Source organism: Nilaparvata lugens, chromosome 2, assembly GCF_014356525.2.
Source record: "Nilaparvata lugens isolate BPH chromosome 2, ASM1435652v1, whole genome shotgun sequence".
Lineage (NCBI taxonomy): Eukaryota > Metazoa > Arthropoda > Insecta > Hemiptera > Delphacidae > Nilaparvata > Nilaparvata lugens.
In genome coordinates, this window is record NC_052505.1 from 87,966,917 (window position 1) to 87,993,720 (window position 26,804).

The window sequence follows — 26,804 nt, forward strand, 5'->3', positions numbered from 1 at the left end:
AAGCAATTAATTATTTTTGTCAATTTATAACATTTATTATAATTATTGATAGTATAAATACATTAGGTATTTGAATTTTTTTTTAGTAAAAACTATTAGCAAAAGTCATGTGCACAAAGTGTGTTTGAAATGGCTACCTCTGAAGCTACATTACAGGCTATAATCGAATATCATATTTAGGCTATTCATAATTTATTTCACTGATATGTAGCCTACATTGAGAATAAGATTCAGAAGCAATGCTCATCGTTATAATATGAGCATATCTCATGATTGCAGTGTCCCAATGTGGGCTGTCCCAAGGTGGGCAGATGATCATGGCTTTGTTTTAGACAGAATAACTGGATTAAAAAGAAGAGTACAATAATGTTCTATATGTCAAAATATTTATAGAATAATACATAATGCATATTAGCTGTGAGACTCACCTTAAATGGTAAATGTTTAAAGTAAAAATTAAAATTCCTCTTCTCAAAAAAAAACTTTGAGGTTACAAAAACATGTTTTTAATTTGTTCTTAATAACGACTGGTGCTATATCTGAAATTATGATATCTGTAATTATCAAGGATATAAACAGCTGATAAAACATCGCAGTTGTTGCCAACCTAACACTCACTAATTTCCCACAACTTGAAGTGTCCCAACGTGGGCTGATTTACTTATTAAAAAAAATTATTGAAACATATTTAAAATAATATGATACAAATATGCCTATACTGATTCTATAATCATAATAACATCAATTCTTCTAATATTATTTACTTCATAACTGTACAGATAGAAATTAATGAGAAATTGAATTTCCATCTATAGTCCAGTCACTATGTACATTGGTGCATGCAATTTATATTGTAGTTCTGAATTTTCAATATATATTATTTGGGTACATAAGGGAAGTCCAGAACCAATTTCTTCATGCAAAATTTCCTTGTGCTAGATACAGAGTGACCCAAAAACCTCGTATTTTCAGCTCATTTTCCAGTTTTCAGCTATTCTGCCAAATCTCGTAATCGAATCAATCAATGCTCAATCAATGCTCAGATTTCATCGTAGGTACTACACTTCATTCTTTTCGGCTCGTCAAGGCGGTCCAAAATCATGCATTATAAGTCAAATTCAGTTGAAAAGTGGAAGATTCATTGTTCAGTGTACTTAAGCCCATATTCCAATGCACAAAAAATGACCAATTTCTATATTCAAAGCTGCACTATAGATGTCAGGCATGTCAGTTATGACAAAGTTATGTAAAATTTAAATACAGCCATGATCAATAAAAAAGAGAGAAAGAAATTGTTTTTATACTTGTAATTCACCAAGCAAATTAATAATCTCACGAGCACAATCAAAACCTGTGTGCTGCTCAAAGTAAGATATTATCTGCTGTCTCTTATTTGGTTCGATGTCTGCATTGTACAATGGCAACTTATATTCATGCAACATTTTGTAGATGTACGGATGCAAGAAGTTCTGTTCATCATCCACATAATACAGTGATCTATGCAGCAATAGCCAATCAACAAACTCTGACAAGTCTAAACGATCGCATTCTCTTACAAGAATCATAAAACAGTCGTAGCCGAATCTCTCTCCCAATTGCATCATTTTGCTTTCAATGAACGTGTTGAATTTGTGTTTCATATCTTCTACAAAAGAGTTCACTTTATTTAGCATGTGAATGTCGTGTCTCATGGTCAGCATGTAGAAATAGTCATAGATGTGGATTTTGTAGTGTGGCAGATGTTTGAGTAGATGTGGATAGTGACTGATGGTCATGACTGATTCATCGCGGGGAACAATGAATTCAAATTGTTCACCGGTTGAGTTCAGTGAGACCAACTCTCTGAACAAATAGCGTATTTGGAACTCGATTGGTATATGGGCTCGTGGCACGATGAAAGGTGATAATTCTACGTTTTCTTGCAATCCTTCTTCAATATTATTGTTTGCAAGCGATAGCCAACAAACACTCGAATTGGGAGCTGCTTTTAGAAGATATTCATAACCTGAATAGTTAATTGTATTTCCGTTCAAATCTATGTAAATGATTTGAGTTAGGGGAAGAACGTTGGCTAAAAACTCAACACTTCTTGCTTCCAAACTATTATTGCTCAAATTCAGAGAAATTATGTTGGTATCCTTCAAAAATTCGGCCAATACCTCAATATCATAACAGGTTGTATAGGTATTACTCAAATCCAGGTAAAAAATATTGCTGCCAATCAGTGCTTTAAAATAGCGGATATCAATAGTGCAGTAATTTTCTGGCAAACTGTGAAATTTTCTCATTCTGACGTGTTCTTCGTAGTGAGCACTTTTTTTCCTTAGCAATTTTAGTGAAATGACTTTTACTTTCAAAATTGATTCATTTTGTGCCATCAGACTTTTAGAATTGAAATAATTCAGACTAAGTACAGCAATATTGCTATTCAAAAGTATGGGAGGTATGTCAACTATTGGACAATCATCAAGGACAAACATAGATCTTCTGCTGAAGCGGTGTTCATATTCTGTGATGCTAATGTTGTCTAATGTTCCCAAATAATGTGCAAACTTTTCGCCCTTCAAAAGCAATTTTGTTATACCCAGTTTTTGATAGGTATCCTTAATTAGACAATTAACATCATCTCTGTTGAATGGTTTACAGATTTCAACAATGCAATCTGAGTATTTAAACAAACCCATATAGCCAAGCATATATCTGCTAAAATGAACCTTTGTCACATTCTTTCTCATTTGATTCATGTTTCTTTGTTTCACACTGTTGAAAAACTGATATGCTGTTTGGATTTCAATCCCATTTCTACGCAAATTTATTTCAGAAATGCCAGTATTTGCAAAATGTTGAGCCAAATGTTGGACACCTTCATCTTTAATCCAATTTTCACTCAAATCGAGTGATTTCATTTGACAGCCGACAAGACCATCTGTCAAATACTTGATACCCTTACAGGCAATTTCATTGTGTGATAGATTCAGTGATGATATCAAAGTGTGTCTAAGCACTTGAGCTAGATAGTAGACGCCACAACAATCTACTCTGGTGGAACTCAAATCAAGTTCAACAATTTGTGAGCCCAACAGTCCCTGAGAGAGATATTTCAAAGCATTGTATGCCATTTTATTACCAGATAGGTTGAGCTTATTGAATTTTGTTCGACATAGTTGACGTGCCAAGTAACAAACACTGAAAAAGCACAGATGTCTATTTCTCAGAATAAGTGAGTCATTGTTTGAGTCAATCTTGTTTTGAACCTCACTAATATGATTTCCTTCAAAAATTGCACAATCACTTAGGTCGAGAGAGGTGATGCTAGTAAATTGTAGAACAGATGCCAAATAAAATATATTACCACAAATTGTGCTTCCATTGAGAATGAGTGATGTGATTTTCGTATCAGGCAGGTGCAATAACAGATTTGTCAACCTATTGCATTGTGAAGGAAACTTTCTCAGGCTGAGTGAAGTGATCGATGTATATTCAAGAACAGAAACCAGTTCTTCAAAAACAGTGTCTCCATGACAATGACTGCAATCTAAATTCAGTGAAGTGATGTTTGAATTCCATTTTAAACTTGCAAAGAAATGAGCACATTTCTGATATGCACTGAAATCGAATAGGTGAGGGCAGTATCCAAGATAAATTGAAGTAAGGCTAGATCCTAATAAACCATCTCCTAAACTCTTGAAATCCATCTCATTTCCCTCTAATTTTAGAGATTCCACATTGGTTTGATTTAAACATGCTAATAGTTTTGAACATAGGCCTACTTGCTCACCGAAGCTATTACTGATATCCAGGTAAGCAATTCTATGTTTCTTCAAGATATCAACCAGAGAACTAATACCATCAACTTCTATTCTATTCTGGCTTAGATTGAGTGACTTGAGTGACATATTGTTTGAGTCAGCTAAGCCTGATGACAACAGTTTCAAATGATTGCAACGCAAATTACATGTGCTGAGGTCAATTGAGGTGATATTCGTCAAATTCTTACAAAAATCTTCAAAGGCATTTGGGCTATTTGAAATAAATCTATCATTTCCACTCAAACTGAGAGATGTGATTCTAGTATTCAACAAACAAATTGCCAATGTTTGCAAATCAAACAGATCAGTCGATCCCAAATCGATTGATTCTATATTTGTGTCCTTATTCGTCAAAGCATGTGCTAGGCATTTCACACCATCATCGCCTATCCGATTGCTCCTCAAATTTAGAGAAGTAATATTTGAACCCACAAGATAAGGCGCAAATACTTCTATGCATTCATGACTCAACATATTTCCACTGAGATCAATGGTTGTGATTGCTGTGTTTTTCAAAACACCACCCAAATATTTTAGTCCCTCAACACCTATTTTATTTGAGCTTAGGTTCAGAGATGTAATCGTTGTCCTCTCCAAACCGTTTACAAGCATCTTCAATCTCTCACAGTCCAATGCAGTGTTACTCAAGTCTATGGAGGTGAGTTCTGTATCACTCAAAACACTTGCCAAACATTTTAAGTCATAATTTTTTATTTTACATGATCTTAAACCAAGATAGGATATTTCTGTATCAATCAGTGAACAAGAAAGCATTTCCAAGTTGATGACATTATTATTAAAATTTAGAGATTTTATTTTGGTGTCTTTCAATATTGTTGCAAGATATTGTAACCAATTTTTATGAACTTCCTCATCATGTTTAGTTTCATTATTATGACCAATTTCAGATGATGTATAATTAGTTGTATTCCTTCTCCTACAACCGCAGCACAATTTATACATTGTATTAAGACACCCTCTATTATTATCATCACTATGATTAGCATCTTCATCATCATCATTATCACCATCATCATCATCATTATCATTATCACCATCATCATCTTCTTCTTCAGCAGCAGAAGTAGCAATAAAATGTTTTAACCAAGGTATTCGACGACCTCCACAATCATCATCATCATCGTCATCATCATCATCATCATCATCTACAAAATCTATATCAACTGAATTACCCCTCAAGTGAGAAGGTATTTTTTCAACTACTTTTGGTAAATCAAGAGAACAAATTTCAGATTTTGGCAAGTATTTTAAAAATTCAATGAGCAATTCGCTTGTAACTGAATTTCCACTGAGGGAAAGATTGGTCAACTTCTGGGGTTTCACTTCGAGAGCTTTTCCTAAATACATCAAACAAAAGTCTCGAAAATTTTCATATTGAGTAGTATCAATGCTCGAGAAAATGTGTTCATTGAATCTACCTAGCAATTCTATTTCAGAACTCAAATTCTCTGTAGTGTTTGAAACCTCCCCATGATTCAAATCCAGTTTCTTATGCAACATTTCTGGGGTTTTTACATGCTTAGTTGATGATGTCGAAGGGATGGGTTCCAATTGATTGGAGGGAGATGATAATTCCAGTTTTTCATGCACCATTTCTGGTTTTCTTTCATGTGCTGTAGTTGATGATGTCGAAGAGATGGGCTCCAATTGATTGGAGTGGGGATTTGATTCGGTGTATTTGTCATCTTGTAGTGGGCCATAAGTATTGTGCAATTTGTCTGCTATTGAGGCAAACTCTACTGTACTTATTACTTTGGAAAGTCCGCTTAAAGCTTCCTCAGTGATGACCATACAAGTCAGATGACAGACTTTGTCGATTGAAGGTTTATGAAGAGGTTGCGCCAGAGCCTTCATGATCTCATCATGGCTCAAGTCAATCATTCTCCAATCGGACAGCTCGCCTGGACTTCTGAAAGTGGCCATTCTTGGAATATTGAATTGATTAATCCAAGATACAAGAGACAAAAGGGCTTGAAAATGTGGTCATATACTTGAAGTAGGCTACCTATTAAACTGATTCAGGCTTAACAAAGATAAAAAAATGAAGGCTTGTGAAATATTCAATGAACTTGATAATTGTGAAACCAATACTTATATCAGTTTGCTGTTACCCAATATCCTCAGGAAGGCTGGATCAGTGGTGAAATTCCATTTCGAACACCTGCAAAACAAAAATTGAAGGAGTATTGAAACTTTTTTTATGAATGAAGCAAACAAATAATATTCAGAAAATAAAAACAGGCTTTCACCCAAAACTTCTTCTATTTCTTAATTTTGTCTCAAATATTCCAAATAGATTATGTCCTTATCAATTTTCACACAAAACAATCTGAAAATTCCACATCAGAATAAAACAATCAATTTTAAATTAGGAAACTTATATTGAATACTGATATGAAGGAGAGCTGAAAATCAATGAAACAGGAATGAAAGGCATTAAAAATTACTGAACAAGGAAATAAAGAAGTACAGTATTGAAAATTATTGGCATATTATTATACCCTGTGTATTTTATGACAGATGCTGAACCCAAAGTACAACACCACTTCCTTTGTTCAAAGACACACCATCGGGCCGAGACACACGAGAGGCGTTTTCCAGACGAGTCGGCATGACACGACAGGACAGCAAGTCAATTTGATCTAATAAATGAATAAATCAAGAAAGAATAACACTGTAGCCTACAGAATAAATTGGACTTATAACAGACTAGTTGAGTTGAGGAAGAAATAACAATACTTCTTAAACTTGATAGCCTACGGCACGACTCTACTCTACTAGTTTGAGACTGTTTTCATTAGCATAGTAGTGGTAGAGTAGAGTGAGAAGCGGTGGTGGAGGAAGGCAAGTGGTAGAGTACTATCCCACGGTGCTATTCCCACTCTACTCTACTAAAAACTAGAACTCTACCATGAACGTTTTCATTGTGAGAGTTCACAAGATAGTTACTGTAGTACTTGCCTGAAAAATTTCCAGTGGGTGTAAGTTGAGTTTTCTTCGTGTTTTCAATCTTTACATCGGTTATTCTATCCTTATTTATCTATCATGAAACATGATATATCATGGCATATAAAACTATTTTACTCACATATATGTTTCGTAAATTTGTATCCAGACGCATTCCAAGCCGAAAGGTTGATCTTTAGCAAAATTTATATGATCCTTCACAAGCTGTATGGAGACTGAAAAAAGACATAAGAGAAAAATTGACAGTCATCGTACATAATATGACGTAGTAAGGGATCGATTGATTAATTGCCTTTATTAAAGGCGGAAGAGTCCAATGTTTTATTTCAGCCAGCAAAATACATTAATTTTCTATGTACAGTATATATTGTATAGTTTTATTTTTAATAAATTCCAATTTCTATGTCTGACTATTGTAAACGGTACATTAGAATTGGAACCGTTTTGGGCTTTATAGCCTGTGCCTTGTGGTACTTTTCTAGAAGTTACTGTATTCTGAATAATTGATTAAATAAAGTGATAAATGAATGAATACATTAGGCTATGTCAGAAATGCAAATTCAAAACAGTTAACAAAGTGAAATACCTACAGTACAAGACAAAAAATACAATAACACTACAAAACATGCACTGCAAAACCAGAACCAGTGTTATATTATAGTTTTGTGTAATTGTAACAGATCCAGGGGTTATTGGAATGCAAAACCAGGGTGAAAATTGATTGATTCATTGAATTTATAAAAGAAAGAGAGAAGTTCGGATTCTCCGATGTAAACAATCGGTTATACATTTGGATTTATACTCAAAAGCATCCAACTATTTTATTGAGCAACAATTTTGTCTATGACGGAAAAAATGCTAAATCTTTCTAATATCATATTTTCAAATAAATCAACTGGGTGACAAAACGTACCCTTTCATAAAGCTTCATTTGTTTTTTTAAGAGTATTGAGGTGATAAAATTGACAGCCCTAAGACCTAGAAGATACCATGTATTATAATTTACAGTTACGGTACTGGATTCAGGAAAAAAATTATATTCTAAGTTATTCTTCCTGAAACCTCTATTAAAAAATATGACAAAAATTTTCCAATAAACCTCTCTGCTTTCAATTTTTTATATTTGCAAAACTTTCTCAATAAAATTTATTAAACCTTTTTTCTTAATAAACCTCTGCTTAATTGTAGTTTTCAATGAACTTCTGCAATATTTTTCTTCTTTTCCGGCTTACAGTCAGTTTTTTTTAAACTCTCAACTTACTTGATTTAAATATGCAATAATATCACCTATGAATTAATTCGAATTGTACTTTCGTCACTAGACAAATATTTCATTAATATGAATTGTAAATAATATTCTATATATAGAATGAATTGCAGTGTATCAAGATATTAGAGAACGGTACTTTACGACTCATGTATGTGATATTTTAGATTAGTATAAGGTATCACAAATGAAGATCTAAATTTTAATAATACAAACTAGATATTATCTAGTTGAATTCACACGTTATAAGGCAGCATCTAGTTAACAACGGTTTGCTATCCTTGTCTGTCATTAAACAAATCAGATACCGTTACTATCCTTTTCTAGCTCTCCACACGTTACTGCTTTCAAATTGTTTGAATTCAATATCGTTTAAATTATTGAATTTTTTATCTCTTGAATTATAAAATCATGAAAAATATTTTAGTAATATAAATAAATCAAGAAAATATAAGTTTAGTAATTGATATATTTAGCATTGATAATTATTAACAATATATAAGTATATGTATAAGTATATACGGTAGCCTATATTAATCAACTTACTTGATTGAGAATAGTAGCTCAATTAATATTAATTAATAGTTCAATTATTATATACTGTATTGATAATCAGCAATATTGACGTAAGGTTCTTGCGATGATGTAGGACTTTGTAAGTAGCCCTCATCCAGCAGCCTTTGATAACAGCATCAAGTGGCTCTGATTTCCCGAGTTAGACGTTATCCTAGAACAGAATATTTTTCTTCCTTTAAAATTTACTTACTTCATTCCTAACATACCCACCACATATGTTAGTACTCTACTATTTATTCATGTGTAAATGCTTTTATGATGCAAATTTAATAGTATTGAAAATAAAATATCATTTCATTACATTACCTAATCATTATCCATAGATTGAAGGAATAATTATTTTTATCTTGATGTTTGTCTGTCTTTGTCAATATTAAATCGTTTGAAAAACGAAATATTTCAATCTATCTTACCTTTTGTATAATACTGTATCTTTTGTAGACCTATCCGTGGATAGTTTGAATGCAACAGTTACGTTCAATGATGTAAACGGTGCACAGTCAAAACAAGCCGAAACCGAGTATCTATAGGTATAGAATATAGGACACTCATCAGCTGATTGCAGTACTATGTTTATGTCGCCATGGATACATCACGGCGCTCAGATATTGATTTGCTCTACTGAGGGCATGCTCAAATGCATCTCAGATGCATTTTTACTCAATAATTGCATCTCAAGGTGGGGTTTTGTTTTGACGACAACAACACGACAGATCGTGTTCGAAAAAAGACAGAATTATCATCCAAACATTTAAGCTGCGTTTACACCGGAGTTAATAATAAAAGTTTTTAACATTCTTGTTATCAACTGATGTTAATTACAAAAGTCAATAACATCATGTTAAGTTGCGTTTACACCGGAGTTGATAACATGAGTTATTAATAAAAAGTCGTCAACTTGACTGAATCGACAAAAAATTCTCTTGAAAAAGTTTATAACTCGTGTTTTAAACAGAAAAATCCTTGTTATTAACAAGATCTATGTTATCCATCGAGAGTCGGTAAAGATCAAAGGAAATGTGTTATGTTAATAACAAAAGCCTCTTTTATCGCATTAACTTTTGTTAATAACAGGTTACTATCTTCCCCGCAACCCCCTCGCCCAGTATCACTACCCTACAACTACAGCTGTTCCCTAATAACTACAGCTGCAGACAAAACACGTGACAAAGTTATTAACTTTTGTTGATAACAAAACTAGCAGCCAAAAGAAAATGTTATTATCTTATGTGTTGAAAACTTTTGTTTTAAACTCTGGTGCAAACACATTATAATTTATTTACATTAGATCAAACGAAAGATCAGATGAAGATCATTGTGTTAATGATCACACACATGTTTCAATTAAAAGTATTTTGAAGACAATTTTTTGCTTTTTATTCCGGCTGTTATATCATATGAATACTCTCATTAAATGAAATCATATATGAAAGTTAATTATATTGATAACAAGATTTTGTTAATAACAAGGAATTTTCTGTTAGAAACATGAATTATTAATTTTTGCCAAGAGAAATTTTTGACGATTCAATCAAGTTAATAACTTTTTGTTATTAACTCCGGTGTAAACGCAGCTTAAGAAGATTAAAAAACATGAAATAGAATTTGTTTTTCAGTCAGTGGCCTTGACTTTGTATGAAAATTGATATAAATTTTCAGATAGGCCTACCAAATTCCTACCATGTCTAATGCATATTTTTCCCCTCAACAGTTCAATTTTGCTTCCCTTAAGGTGGTTGCCCCCAGGACGGGAATCACAGATTCCTGATTATGTAACTATATAGTTGAAATTTTTTTCAAAATTAAATAAATTTCCATATTCAAAGCAAGTTTGAGATTTATTTATTTAAAATCAGCTTAAGGACAAAGAAACAGACAACTATTTAGACTCTATACTCTGTTCACCTAGGTAGTACTGTTTTTGTATAAGATTTATCCATTCAGGTGTGCTCTAATTCTTTGTAATCTGCTTGGGTTTATATGATTCGATTGTTTGCTAATTGTAATATTATGATTGAAAAAAGGTATTTTTTTAAGTGTTTTCAATCTACAGTATTTAGATTGAAAGTAGTTTGTACCAAAAAGTGGTTTGTTTATTCAAAAACGTTGAATTATGACTTATAATATAGGTAGGTACTGGTATTACAGTAGGCTACAGTATCGTCTGGATCTAGAGGGCTACAATTTAATAGGCTATTAAATATTTTAGTGTTCATAAAAGACAAGTAGGGTACTTGTAGTTGGTTTATTGAAAAACTTTATACATACTACCTATACCGTATATTATGTATTTTTTATATTATAGTGAATTTATTTTATTGTTGTGACTGCAGCTAAGGCCAAATTCGCACAGAAGGGATGTCGGTCAGGGATGTGGTGCATACTTTTGCCCCTTCCACTTTTCTCATATGAAAATAATTATATTATGTTCCAATGCTCACAGAAGTGGCACTCTTGCTTTTCCTGTAGGAGACAAAATTCCGACCATGTCTCCGCCGACGTTCATTCTGTATGAATCAGGTCTTATTTTCAAGTACCTAGTTTATTAGCCAACATAAGAATAAAAGATAGTAGCTACAGTATAATACAAGCAATAAATAGTAAGCCTATGAGATTTACATGAAAGAAAATTTTCCAACTCTTGTGGACTACCTAGGAATCTATCCAAGTTAGGAAGCCCAACAAAGTCTCAAATTGTGGAGGAAAAAATTATCCATATAGAAGGATTTCGACTTATTAATTTTACTGGCAACAGTCAAAATATCAGATTTAGCTTTCATAATCAATCAAAAACCGCAAACTATCAAAATTTAGGGGTTTCTAAGATTTTTTTAGAATCAATATCCATATTATAATGGAATCAGGGTTCATTTTCTCACTGAAAATCTTATTTTGCATGCAAGTTGTAATATCGCTTCGAATAACTTAATTACTGTCAAAGTTTTCGACGGCGAAATTTCACGGCTATCATTCATTTTAGTGATACTACAAAGTAGAAGGAAGAACTCTTCTTCTTTGTGGTGATACTTTTTAGTCACAGACATATTATTCTGTATAAATATATTATACAGAATAAACAATGATACAGAATGAATCATCTGATATACGGAATAGATATTAATTGAGAATATTCAATAATAATATTTTATGTGGATATATTTTTCACGTATTATTCCAGTGCAGTAACGGTGGTGGATGGTGGCAACACTGCTTTCTGCTTTTGACTTGAGTGACTCACTTGACTCGACTGACAAATACCACAACATTTCAAAGCGTTCCAAAATCTTTATTTTATATAATTTAATTTGAAAAATGGTTTTTAAATTGTATTTTATAAACTCTCATCATGTGTGAAGTTGTTGCAGAAAGTATGGCTTCACTTCAAGAACAATTGGCGGTTGCTAGGAGTGAAATCAGTAATCTAAGGTACAACTCTATAAGGTTATGAATGTGTTGTCTATTCTAGAAAAATTATATATTTTTTTTAAATAAAGTTCTTTTTTATTCTTTAGTGAATCAAAGTTTAAAGCTGTTCATGAATAACTAACTTGTTATTAACACGCAAGTTAGCCTACTACTTATACTTGGAAGAAATTTGTAAAATGACCGGCGTGTCCGCATTACTCATGTCATACCATGAGGCCTTTATTGTTGTATTTTCAAGTTTCTCAGTAGGTTTTCTTTTTATTATAACTTATTAATTGATCAATTTCATTGCAAAAGTTTTACATGTTTAAATTTTGTTTGTTATTTTTCATCAATCATCAATTTTAATTTATGATTAGCCTATCTTCAAGTCCTCTTTAATTTTTTTTTAAGACGACCCATTGTTTCATGATAATTCAAGTCTAAATTGATATGTAATTAATATGTCTACAACATAAAATTTAGTTTTATCTGGATTAGCAGAAGATGGAACTTAAAATGACATTGATAATGTATGTTTTAAATTCTGATAATAATTATTAGACTATTAATTTTATAGTCCAGTCATGGTAGGCTAGTTTTTCAGGAAACAGAACCGAAAGAATTCTTATTGTCGGTTTTTTATGTATATCGGGGCACTGAATTCTAAACTAAAATTCGCTGACACGCCAGAGGTTGGCTTCACTCCTATAAACCCTCAAATTTTGGAACTTTTTTCTATTTTAATTTGAAAACCTCGGGGTTTTCGAAAAAATAATAGCCTAATCATTTCATTTGTACAAGAGCCTTGGCTCATCTTGGTGTTTTTGAAAAACAACATTTCTTACAAAATTAAAGACATTAAAATTGACAATAAAATGAGTGGTCGTGAAAGATTCTACGATTTTTGATTTCTGAGCTACAGATTTTCAAAAGGGTATTTTTCAAGGAATTGTTAAAAATTCTGGAAACTCACTACTTCCACTACATAAAACTTATACAACGATTTCATATCACATATTACGTAAAAGTACAATTCTAAACAAGATTCCTTGGAAATTTTGAAATTTAGTATAGTGGGGAGGGGAGTACTAACGAAAAAAGAAAATCATTTTATACAGTCAAAATACAAATGTTCTATTGTAATTACTTTCGAGGCCTTCCTAACCGATCAAACTAATATTTTGGATCATATTGCTATAAAAAGGTTATGTGTTCTATCAGAATCGCCCGTTAGATACCATACACAATACATAATTTCAGGATTTTCTAGTTACAGCTGATTGAAGAAGTGGTGATTTTTACTTTCCTTACCCTATTGCCATAGGAAAGTAAGGAAAGTATTGCTTTCCGAAAAAAATTAAGGTACCCCAATTTCTAAATTTCTATACGTTTCAAGGTCCCCTGAGTCCAAAAAAGTGGTTTTTGGGTATTGGTCTGTATGTGTGTGTGTGTGTGTGTGTGTATGAGTGTATGTGTACACGATAATCTCATCTCCCACCGACACAAACAATTTCGATCAAATGCGATTCAAGATGGTGGCTAAAATGGCAAAAATGTTGTCAAAAACAGGGTTTTTCGCGATTTTCTCGAAAATGGCTCCAACGATTTTGATCAAATTCATACCTGAAATAGTCATCGATAAGCTCTATCAACTGCCACAAGTCCTATATCTGTAAAAATTTCAGGAGCTCCGCCCCATCTATGCAAAGTTTGATTTTAGATTCTCAATTATCAGGCTTCAGATACAATTTAAACAAAAAAAAATTGAGTGGAAAAGATTCAGCATGAGAATCTCTCCAACTAATGTTCAGTAACATTTTCACCAAAAATTAAAAATAAGCTCAAGATTCGAGAAAATGTGATTATCCAATTGCAAACTGTAGGCAACTGTTGATTCTATCAAATGATTCACTATGAAGAGATAGCACACCTCGTGTGTCTTCAGCGTTATTGCCCTGTCACCAGCTGGCTCAAATCTTTGAATAGTAGACTTGAGATGCGCGGGAACACTAGCGTCAGGTGATCAATACTCATAACGGCAAGGAAAGTTGTGTGAGTGCGCCACACCAGATTTTTACTTTCCTTGCCCTATTACCATAGGTAAGGAAAGTATTGCTTTCCGAAAAAAATTAAGGTACCCCAATTTCTAAATTTCTATACGTTTCAAGGTCCCCTGAGTCCAAAAAAGTGTTTTTTGGGTATTGGTCTGTATGTGTGTGTCTGTGTGTGTGTGTGTGTGTGTGTGTGTGTGTGTGTGTGTGTATGAGTGTATGTGCGTCTGTGTACACGATATCTCATCTCCCAATTAACGGAATGACTTGAAATTTGGAACGTAAGGTCCTTACAATATAAGGATCCGAAACGAACAATTTCAATCAAATGCGATTCAAGATGGCGGCTTAAATGGCAAAAATGTTGTCAAAAACAGGGTTTTTCGCGATTTTATCGAAAACGGCTTCAACGATTTTGATCAAATTCATACCTGAAATAGTCATCGATAAGCTCTATCAACTGCCACCTGTAAAAATTTCAGGAGCTCCGCCCCATCTATGCAAAGTTTGATTTTAGTGCATCTAACAGGCGATAATCAAAATGCAAAAATTGAGAAAAGTCTCAAAGTTTGAGGGTTTTTAGGGGTGAAGATGCCCTCTGGCGTGTCAGCAAATTTCAGATTTGAATAATTCAGCGCCCCAAAATACATGTAAAACCGACAAGAAAATTTCTTTCGTGCTGTTTCCTGAAAAACGACCATTTGACTGTACCTTAAATATTATTATTATTTCAGTTCAAATGAGAATTCATGAATCAGGTTTCTGTTGTTCACATTATAAAACCTCCAACTGTAGTAAAGTGATAAATTGTAATTACTGTATTAATTTTGAAATTTCTATTTTTTTTCAGGCAACAACTCAAATCATTGACATTTTCAAGTCAGAAAGAATTGAAGCGTATTGAAAGTTTGTTAACTTCGTGGAAATGTGGCAATTGTCAAGGAGCAAGTCATAGCAATTCAAGTAATCAGGCAAGCTCGAACGATGAACAAAATGAGACTGAAAGTCATAATATAGAACTTCAACCTATTGGAGTAATAAGCTCTGATTTCTCTCAGAAAAGAGCTGTTCCTAGACAATCAGTAATCTGCGTTCAAATGCAAGGAAAAGTGACTATCAACAACACAGTTTTCACTAACCCCGAACATTCACTGGAAGGTCTTGATGGATTTTCGCATATGTGGTAAGTTAATTCGTACTACATTATAGCTCGTAATTTTATATAAAAAATGAATGAAGTCATGTCTCAACTTGCGTCTAGTCATGGCACGAATCCATCTTCTTAGATCAATGTTTATTATCGAAAAACTGCCGAGACTGTGAAAATAAGGAAAATATTGCCAATTTCTTGATTTTTTTGAAACGAAAAATGTTACTTCAAAAATTATTATTCACACGAAAGAGAAAATTCTGTTCTTCAATTCAAGACCGAGTACCATTTTTTATCATATCGGGTTACTGAGATACATAGCTTTCAATATAAAACTTAGCCATTTTTTTGTGTTTGGAAATATGGGTTAGAGTTCACTCAAGAATAAATTTTCAATTCTCATGAAATACGACTTAAGATACATGATTTTGAACCGCCTTGACGAGCTGAGTAGAATGAGCTTTAGTAGGCCCATGAGAAGATACGATCATTGTGTCAAAAGTTATGATTGTTTGAAATTTTGATCCTTGAGGTGTCGTCCTTTTAAGCGCCTCCCCACTAGGAAAACCTAGAATTTAGTGCATCTAACAGGCGATAAATAAAATGCAAAAATTGGGAAAAGTCTCAAAGTTTGAGGGTTTTTAGTGGTGAAGATGCCCTCTGGCGTGTCAGCATATTTCAGATTTTAATAATTCAGCGCCCCAAAATACATGTAAAACCGACAAGAAAATTTCTTTCGTGCTGTTTCCTGAAAAACGACCATTTGACTGTACCTTGAATATTATTATTATTTCAGTTCAAATGAGAATTCATGAATCAGGTTTCTGTTGTTCACATTATAAAACCTCCAACTGTAGTAAAGTGATAAATTGTAATTACTGTATTAATTTTGAAATTTCTATTTCTTTTCAGGCAACAACTCAAATCATTGACATTTTCAAGTCAGAAAGAATTGAAGCGCATTGAAAGTTTGTTAACTTCATGGAAATGTGGCAATTGTCAAGGAGCAAGTCATAGCAATTCAAGTAATCAGGCAAGCTCGAACGATGAACAAAATGAGACTGAAAGTCATAATATAGAACTTCAACCTATTGGAGTAATAAGCTCTGATTTCTCTCAAAAAAGAGCTGTTCCTAGACAGTCAGTAATCTGCGTTCAAATGCAAGGAAAAGTGACTATCAACAACACAGTTTTCACTAACCCCGAACATTCACTGGAAGGTCTTGATGGATTTTCGCATATGTGGTAAGTTAATTCGTACCTTATTATAGCTCATAATTTTATATAAAAAAATGAATGAATTCATGTATCAACTGCATTTTCGCGTTGCATCTAGTCATGGTTCGAATCCCGTCAAGAGCATGGCAAGGCTATGTTATGATATCTGAACCCATCAGCAAACAAAACCAACATGTGGGATTTGGGAATCATTAGCAAAAGTAAATATATTTTTAATTCAAATAAATTAATGTAGGCTATGAGACATTCGCAATTCATCAGCAAACAAAATACACACCAGGGCATCATTTAGCAAAAGTAAATAAGCTTATGTTTCATATCCAAATAATGCTCAAAATGTTTGCAACTTGGGTTTCTTTTGCTCATAGTATAAATTTTAGTAGGCTGGAGACGTGTAGACTCAGTTTTTCTTCACAGCAAAAGCAGATGCTTTTTAGATTTTCGGATCACCACAAGAATAAGTGCGGTGTAATTAGTGTTTCATACAATGTAATAGGCCTACATCTTCATTTTGTCGACTTCAAATCTGTGAATGAAGTAGCCTCAGTAGGCTATTGCCAAAACCAATACGAGTTCCGTGAAAATCATATATTTACATTAATGACTGATCTTGATTAGCGTTAAAAATAGTTTAATATGTTGGCTCTTATCGATGGTGGGAAGACCGATAAAGATGGAGAGGCATTTTTCATACCCAGACCCGGCACTTGCTGAAACGGGACACGGTATATATGTTAGCTATTGTAAATCTTGAAGAAATTTTCAGTTTCTACAGTAAAAAACATGTTTTGCCTAAATGCAAATTGAGCTTCAGCTATATACAAGACTTTCATCGTACATTTGTCTCAATAAAATGGATCACCTCAAACATTTTATGATTTTTAAGATAACTCACCAGAATCATCTATGTTTCATTTATGAAATCGACAATTAAATCAGTTTCAAAATGCTTACCTAAGATTCGAGACACTTACTTGTAATGAGGTCCCGTTATAATGGCAGTATTTGATCAGTTTTGCTATTTTTGTCATTTTGCTATGTTTATCATTCGACAAAGCAGATAGCGCAATCATTTCCTATCTGCAACCGTGCCAGATCGTTTTTCAACAATGTAGACATATGATTAATTGGGAACGCGCCAACCAAGCTCCTCGACAGCCAAGCTCCTCGTCAGCTGAGCTCCTTTTAAAATCACTTTCGAGTGGATTGGTTGACGGCGTCTACTGAGCTCCTGAAAGAGGAGCTTGGTTGTCGTCTTCGGTCCTGATAACCAGTCTCTTCCTAACCAGTAGAGGATTGGCTGGCGGGGAAACTCGTTGACGGCGCCAGCGTGCGAACCCGACAATCAAGCTCCTCGCACGCTCACATGCGAGTGCCGGAGTTGTCGCGAGTAAACTGACATATATTTCATGCACTTACTCAATGGATTTTGGATTTCAATGTAGAATTATTCCTACAATCCACATCACATGAAAAAACAAAAATATAAGAGTATAAAGTCTTATACTCTCCTTCGTTCCAGTAGGGGATCAGCTGTCGAGGAGACTAGTTGACGGCAATGGTATATTTTGCCATGGGACTGGCTGACGCCTTTGGTCAAAATTGCGAGGATCGTAACCTGTCGGGGAGACAGTATGGCGGCGACCCGATTAATTAACAAAATATATTATCTCAATTATGAAAATTCATCATTTATCCATTGAGAAAATATATAATTACTTTATGCATTAAATTTTATGTAATATATTATTTTGAATAATAATTAACAGTAATTACATCAGATATACCGGTATCAGTTATCCTCTGTAAAAGGCAGTGGCAAGGTAGAGTATCGGCAACGCTGTTCTCCTATCTTTCTTTACTATAGAATATTATGATATTTATTTAGTTGTTGAACTAAATAAATATTATAGTGGAGAAAGAAAGGAGAAAAGCGTTGCCGATTCTCTCCCTTGTCACTGCCATTATAACGTGGATCTCATCATAGTTACTCATATTTGTAATGTTTGGGTTGATTTAATAATCCCTACGATGTCTTGGAATGATTTTGTTGTGTGTGGGATCCTGAACAATGTTTTACATTTTTACTGTTTTATTTAGATTATTGATGATTTGATTGCAGGATTCTCTATCATTTTCATAGAAATGATTCGAATCATGTGAAAGCGAAAGTGTCGCCACCGCGCCTTGACGGCGCCCGCACAGGGGTGTTCAGCACTAGGTCCCCCCATCGGCCCTGTCCAATTGGTCTGTCCTTAGTCCATATCAACCGTATTCAAGGTAAACGTACAGTTACGTCACGATAATTTTCTTTCGCATCTGTTCTTGTTCTATCGTAGTAGATTGTAGGTTCACATCACGTAGGCTATCAAATTGATATTCCTTTTTCAAATCAAACTTTATTGTGCACTCCACTCACCTGAATAAAACACTCAACATCTTAAGCTGGGTTTTCCTTTGTGTGTAAATGCCGTCGTCGACCACGACAGGGTGAGGATCTCAGATTAAGTAGATTTCAATTTATCTAAATAACCTAAAAAATTATGTTTTAATGGGAGAGGTTGAGATAATAATTTTTATATTTTCAATGCCAATATGTTGATATTATTAGAAATGTTTGATTCTTGAATAATAAACACAAATAATGAAAAGTTATTAGATCAGCTGTTTTAGCACACTTGAAATTTGGACAATATGAATGTCAACAATGCTTGTCGTCGTCGACTGTGGAAATTTACGCAGAAACGAAAATGCACCTATACTGATAATCATCGTATTACATAATATGACAGGGACGATATTACTTTTGCTTAAATTCCTGTGTATTACTATTCTTTAATAAATGATAGATTTCAGGTACTCTTATTGGATTACACAAACTGGATTAGTGTATCGTATTCATGTAAGCTTACATTTATAGACTTCAATCATATAACAAATTGATATTCGTTGTTCAAATCAAATTGATTGCACACACCTGGATAGAGCACTTGAAATCTCACTGACAATCATCGTATCTCTTAATATGAGAGGAATAGCATTTCTATTAGCCTACTAATATTACTACGAGGGTCATTTTTTCAACCTCCAATCACATATCATAAAACACAGAAAGCGGTAGGTGGGTGATTTTCACAGAGCTGAACAGTATGTTATTATTAACCCCACCAAACGTCCTGTGAATGGTGCGGCCAGATCGTCAATTCTTGTCGAATTATAAACCCACAAACATGGCTGCCTCCTTTGACTCTCCTGCCAAGTGCTACTTAGGTAGCGTTATTCGTTTTTGCAAGCGAAAAGCAATATTTAAGCATAAATCTGTCACAGAATGATTCTAGTTTGCGCAGAAAACGTTATGAGTGCGTGAATGGTCTCGGAAAATGAAAGATGTTAGTTCAAATGACTTGCGCAATCATTGTGATGCACGACAACTCGGACTCACAGTGCTGGTGCATCAAACGTTTCTCCAGCAAATCAAATCACAATCCAAACCTGACTTGACCAATAGTAAGTTATACCTTTTCTACAAACTCAAGACATGACTGAGGTCAAAACTTCCAAACTAATGATGAGCTCCACAAAAATGTTCACTCCAACTCATTTGGCGTAGCATTTTTTGAAGAGGGTCTTGTAGGCTAATCAACTGGTATGAGAAATGTACCTCAATCTCCACAACAATTATGTTGAAGAATAATCATCAGTGTAAGTAACTTTATGGTGAAAAAATAATTCCCTTTTATACATTCGTCTTATTTATGGCCAATCGGAAGTTGAAGAAATGCCCCTCGTATTTATTACTATTCTTCAATGAATAAACGATTTCAGCTGCTGTACCTTATTGGATTACACAATATTTTGTCTATTTTATCCAGAATTTGAATGGAAGATGAGTGTATACAAGTCATATTACATACTACTGAGTACTGAGTTTCAATTACTGAGTTTTTAAACTAAAGTTTTAATTACTTCCACACTTAAGAGCTAGGGTAAATTCGAGTTGAGATCGTTTATCCGGATTATCAGTTATTCTAACACGGTCATGCATCAATTAGTCAGGATAATCGGTGCTCTTATATATCTAATAATACTATGATTATATTCTGATAATATTATGTTATATATCACATGTCATTGACACATTTCTTTGAGTCAAATCAGCATATTCTATGTTTGTGTTGTCAGGACGGTGTATCTATTTCTCGGGGGTCGATATGGTTGACGGTACACCAGTCTTGGACCTGAAGCCTTACATCCCCTACTACGACAACCCGATTTATCTGATGAGAACCAGTGCAACTAATGCAGGTGCTGCATTGGTGGAGTCTCCACCCCCTCCCGACCAAGGGGTGAGGGAGGCGCCCGACGGAGAGGAATGTGAAGAGGCGTCGCCCTTACCTCTCAACACGGACACACCTTCTCCTCCTCATGTTGTAAGTTGTTCCATACCACGTCCAACAAAATTTCAGCTAGGAGTAGAATATTGATTGGAGAATATTAAGAATTGGAAAATTTAGTTGTAGAATATTGATTGGAGGAATATTTTCAAATAATGAACAATCTTATTAATAACACTAGAATGTGAATAATGGTCTAATTTAATACTTGGCCTACTGATCTCTTGAAGAATTTAAAATAGGACTATAACCATCCTCGGTAAATTAAGAATCTATATGCAAACTTTCAAGTTAATCAGTCCAGTAGTTCAGACGTGATGATGCGTCATTCATGAATTTCCTATCCCATACTTGTATTTAAGCCAATTCTTTCCTTCATTATATTATACATTACAGATGGGTGACAATTGTTTCATACTATGTGCGTATGTGCGTAGTATATAACTATCGGATCACCTCTGACTACCTTTATACAATATTATGAACGTACACGATTTGATCGTAGAGATTGGGATTGATTTATTAGTCAAGTAGAAAATCAAAAATTTGATCTAATACTAGATGCTAGCTTATACAATTTCAAGATGAACAACTATTGTGGTGAAGTAGAAGGAATTGAAGGAATATTTTTAAAAAATGGACAGTTATATTTTTGGGTGACAATTGTTTCATGCTAAGTTTGAAATCGCTGTCGTATGGGGTTTGAAAAGGAATTTTGAATAAAATTTTTTTGATAATACAACGATTTTCTAAAAATATTGAAATAATTTATAAATTATTGATAATCAGTAATGAGGAAACCCTATTACTAATTATTCGGTATTTTCATCTAATGGAATGAATTCAGGAAAAATTCAATCAAACACAATGAATGTTTAGAAATTCATTATAAAAAAAAGGTTACCATTTCACAAAATATTATAATATACATGACAATATCCTTATTCTAAATTGATGATGGACCCATATATTTGTTTAATAAAGTCTTTTATGAATCTCAATGCCGGAAAATATAATTTGATCGTCACATTACCTCGGTACCGAGTTACGTCGCGGAGTATTTGGTAATGATGTTCCATAAATGCTTAAAAGAAAACACAGCTTGGCAATTATTTCCTATCCTCCATATCCGTTTGACCTGTTCCTCGTATGATGAACTTGGAGTCCCTTGTCTCCTATTCATAATTGTGGATTGATTTGGCTTTAACAAGGATCGTTCTTCCATAGTCAGCCGTAAATTAGTTTGCCATAAACATGGACCGCTGTGAAATAAAACAGCCAAGAATAAATTCGAACTTAATACTTATCTTTCTAAAAGGAACAATTCAATTATTACATTAGTGTGAACGATTGTCTCAAGTACATTCAGACTTTAACCCTTTGAATTGTTACGTAGTCTAATTATACACTCTACTTCTACATTAAGTTAATAATCCAGTTATAACGTTTAAGAAAACTATTGATAATTACTTTTCCCAATGAACTATATGACATAATATTTATCAAAACAAATTAATAATAACATTTCTATTTTACTTGAGTGAATTACTTTTGAAATTAGTCAACTCTCAGAATGAACAAGAATTTAAATATCAATTTCGCACATAATCTATCAATCTGCTCTAATGAAAGTAACAATGAAAAGTACCTAAAATATAATAAAAAAGTATAACAAATAGTTTACCTTTGATAGCGGGTTTGAGTATAGCTTATATACAAATATCTTCATATGTCGAAAAATCCAAAATCACTTAACAAAATAGAAAGAAAGAAACTGAAGTGAAAAATCACATCGTGGAGTTGTTGTTAAACCTAGGGCTGCTTGCCGGCAACTGAATAAGGAGAAAATGATTTCTCCCCTCTACCAATGCCTCGCACTGGCTGGGTGGTCACCCACAGCTGGCTGAGTAAGCACAAATAAATAAATGCTCTTTGTTCTTATTCTTCTTCCTAAATGTTAATATTTATTTGCCATATTATAAAAGAAAGGGAAATGAAATTTGATTCATAATCAAAATTCGTTTCAAGTTCTATGTGCGTTGTATCGAATGACCTCAAACTGCCTTCATAAGATTATAAAGGTATACGCTTTGATGTTTGAGATTGGGATTGCTTCATTTGTCAGTGGGGTAAACGTTAATGAAATAATAAACACTATACGATTTTGAGACGAACAATTCTACTGAGAAGATAAACAACTCCTAAAAGAACAGTAATCACTGCTGTTACAGTTAATGTATATTTTATATATAGAACCATTTATCAGTTTATCATTTATTAGGTGGTTCGGAACCCACCTAAAACTGTAGGTCCATTCATCTCTCATCATCATCCGCCTCATTACCCACGCACAAGTTCAGAGCTCATGTGGGCATCACTCTCAGCAAAAAAAGTTTATCATTTATTAGGTGGTTCGGAGCCCACCTAAAACTGTAGGTCCATTCATCTCTTATTATCATCCGCCTCATGACCCACGCACAAGCCTAGAGCTCATGTGGGCATCACCCTCAGTAAAAAAAAAAGAGATAAGAACCATCCCACAGCAAAATAAACATAATTATCATTCAAATACAAACAAATATTAGCATTGTTCCTAAATACATTTTTAAAAAAGTATCCTTGTTAACTGTCTTGTTTAGGGCTACTTGTATTTACATGAAAATTGAAAATCAGGGAACCCTTTTTCAACATATTTTTGTATTATTACATGTTTCGGCTTTTTAGCCGAATATGAACGGCTTTCTAGTCATGTGAATAATAAAAATATTTGTTAAAAAAGGAAATTCCTCAATTTTTACGAAAAGTATCCTTTTTATGTGAAACAGTGTGGGGAGTTAGCTCGCACTCTATTTGAGTCAACAAGATTATAATAGTTATGAATAACTCAGGGAGAGCTTGCATAGGCAATAATTCCAAAGACCTTGAATTTATTCCATTATCACATCAATCTATCAGAATGATTATGAAATTGTCAACTCAACATCATAGACCTAAACATTTTTATTACTAATTTCCAGTGTGTTTTTCTCCCAATATTATTATTTTAAAATTATCTGCTTTTTCAGTTTTGCTTGGTTAGAGCAGAGTAATTGAATGGATCTTTATAAGTCGAGAAGAACCAGTGGTTTGTGGTGTACACTCTTACACGCTTTATGTTCACGTTAATACTTATTTGATATTAGTAAGAACTGTTCATATGAAGAATACCGGTATATTCTATTCGATTATCTAAGTCTACATAAATTGGCAAGATTGAAACAAACTATTGAGCAAGAGCGTCTCATTTTCCAAAAATCAATACAGGCTCTGGTAGTTTATGTTTGTTGTTACTCACTAATTTATCACGGGAAGCATTTAGTTCACAAAAAAGTTTAGATTGAATAACGTTCAAGTCATCCAGTTGAAATTGAGCACTATAGAGAGATCCACGTTATAATGGCAGTGGAGAAAGATAGGAGATCAACGTTGCCGGTCCTCTTTCTTGTCAATGCATTCTATAGACGGTAGCTGATACAGGTTTATTAACAGTTCGTTCTCGTTTAAAATAATCAATTATATTTTTTATTAAACAAGAAATTATATTTTTCAATAATTTCATAATGAATTTTCATAATTAAGATGAAATATTTTGTCAATAAATTAAAGACGATCTGGCAACAGAGCAAAGCGAGAAAAAGATAGCGCTATCCGCTTTGTTGAATGATAGACAAGGATAGCAATACATTTGTTAATCAAACACTGCCATTATAACGTGGACCTGACTATAGAGTCAAGTAATACAGATTATTTCATTTACTCACTTGATTTTTCAGTCGAAAAATATCCTACATCATTTTGAAATCTATATGAAAAGTATTTGAAAAAATGAAAAATTATTATGGTACTGTGCTGAAGTAAGATCGTTACAAAAATATTTTGTTTGAGGAAATCAAATTGATTACAATATTCTGTTTTTCTAAGCGTAGAATAATTCAATCAAAACTTGAGTTTCATCAATTATGAGTCATTATTGTTGATTGAAACTTGAAATGTACAAATAATGTTATATCATGTAAATCTTGAAACGATCTTTGCGTTTTACAACCCAAAACAGACTATGATGCGATGAGTATTAAAACTTTTGTGAAAGTCCTTTAAAAAAGGTTCAAATCCTGTAGACCTTTTGTGAGTTTTTTGTAAATTGTTTTAGTATAGATTGGAATTTCTCGTTTCATTATGTTTTTCATTCCATCATGGAACATTTCGTACAGCATCTCTGATAACAATGTGTCTAGTCGTTTTAGTTGTACAGGCATGTTCCTCTGAAAGGGTGGCACTTATTGGTTGTTTTCATGTTGTGACAGGTGCGAGTACCTTCGTGGATAACCGATCCGCCCGTTTCACAACTGAATGTCACATTCAGCGAGCAGGCAGAGGAGAAACTCAACTGCACAACACGAGAGATAGTCGCCAGCATCTTACGCGAAGATCCACGTTCAGTGTATTTGAGGGAGCGCTACGGTAACCAATTTTACACATTTCTCATTCAGGATCTCCACGTGAGCTGTAAGTTCGACAATGCCTTGCATTCAGTTAACGTCTATAGGATAGCGGAAGCCGATAGAAAGTGCTCCTGTGGTGTATTGGAGTGGCAGTGCAACGAACATAATAGTCTAGTATAAAGTTCGAATTGATTCATTTCCAAACGAACATGTGATAATCATATCATTCCTAGCTTACAGACTACTTTTTCATCATGAAAACCATTCATTTATCCATTAAAGGTGCATTTTCGTTTGTGCGTAAACTTCCGCAATCGACGGCGGCAAGCAGTGTTGACATTCATATTGTCCAAATTTCAAGTGTGCTAAAACAGCTGATCAAATAACTCTTCATTATTTGTGTTTATTATTCAAGAATCAAAACATGTCTAATAATATCAAAATAATGCCATTTAAAAGTATAAACTCAACTTCCCCAATTAAAACATAATTGAACATAATCTTTTAGGTTATTTAGACAAATTGAAATCTACCCAATCTGAGATACTCATCCTGTCGTGGTCGACGACGGCATTTACGCACAAACGAAAACCCATCTTTAGGAATGTGTTGGAGTCTGCTTACCAAGACTATTCAGTGGATTCAAGTGATGGAACTTGTTTGTGAGGGTAAAATTCTCAACCTAAGTACACTGGTATTCATGACCGTTACTCTTTTTGCACTTTTGATACCTTTAGTAGCCTTGCTATTATTTAATAATTTTGTACTGGTTATCTAGCTTATACTCGTACTAAAAGGTGATGATGAATAATTTTTTCATCTAAAAACGTTTTAGACGACTTTTTTTGTTGGGTGACATTTACTATAAAATTGACTTTTAGATAGATTGACACCTGAAATCTTCAGTAACTTTTAATTCTTAATTAAATGATACGGGTTCTACTTGGTACATCAAGAAAACGTTCATGAATACTACTGCCTTAATGTGAATTGAATCTGTGTTAACAGGGAAGGCTTTCTATGAGAAAGTTGAAAACAATTCACAGACAGTTGTAATTTCAACTCATTATTCCATCATATCCACTGGATCGACCTGTTTAAAGTACTAGGTGATAGATGACCAATCTTGAAAACATTAGCTCATTGAATCTTATAACCTTATGAAGGATAGGTACTTTAATTAGCCTACTGGAAAGGTTTCAATAATAAATGTTTTGTATGATTATAACTTCTCTTCTACGTTTGGCCAAAATATTTCCAAGTTTAGCCAAAATACTTCTCATATATCTCATTAGAAACCCTCTTTTTTGCAATACACATGTATATAATTGTCCGTGAGTAATTCATCTTTGAAAAATCATTTAATCGGTCCATCAGAGTCAAGTCAAATGAAGCTTTATTAAATTATTGAAACTAATTGCTATCTACAAGATTTCATATT

The 26,804-nt window shown here is 33.6% G+C and overlaps 3 protein-coding genes across 4 annotated transcripts in view; 1 reads left to right on the forward strand and 2 right to left on the reverse strand.

Annotated features, from left to right (window-relative positions):
• Positions 1–26,804, reverse strand: part of LOC111057547 (ion transport peptide-like) — a 514,789-nt gene that overhangs the window by 108,617 nt on the left and 379,368 nt on the right. The window lies entirely within an intron of this gene.
• On the reverse strand, positions 987–8,715 carry LOC120350029. 2 transcript variants are annotated; one of them, XM_039422016.1, is made up of 4 exons: positions 8,611–8,715; positions 6,919–7,012; positions 4,875–5,991; positions 987–4,844 (listed from the first exon to the last, which is right to left on the reverse strand). In XM_039422016.1, the coding sequence occupies exons 3-4, from the start codon at positions 5,751–5,753 to the stop codon at positions 1,299–1,301; spliced, it is 4,425 nt and encodes a 1,474-aa protein (XP_039277950.1). In that variant the 5' UTR covers positions 5,754–5,991; positions 6,919–7,012; positions 8,611–8,715; the 3' UTR covers positions 987–1,298. The 2 variants fall into 2 exon arrangements, with proteins under 2 accessions (XP_039277950.1, XP_039277949.1); XM_039422015.1 differs by having other exon boundaries at positions 987–5,991.
• Positions 11,872–26,767, forward strand: LOC111059773 (tRNA (adenine(37)-N6)-methyltransferase). The gene is made up of 5 exons (XM_022347397.2): positions 11,872–12,066; positions 16,162–16,494; positions 18,611–18,768; positions 20,671–20,918; positions 25,226–26,767. Exons 1-5 carry the CDS (start codon positions 11,987–11,989, stop codon positions 25,541–25,543), a joined length of 1,137 nt encoding a protein of 378 aa, XP_022203089.2. The 5' UTR covers positions 11,872–11,986; the 3' UTR covers positions 25,544–26,767.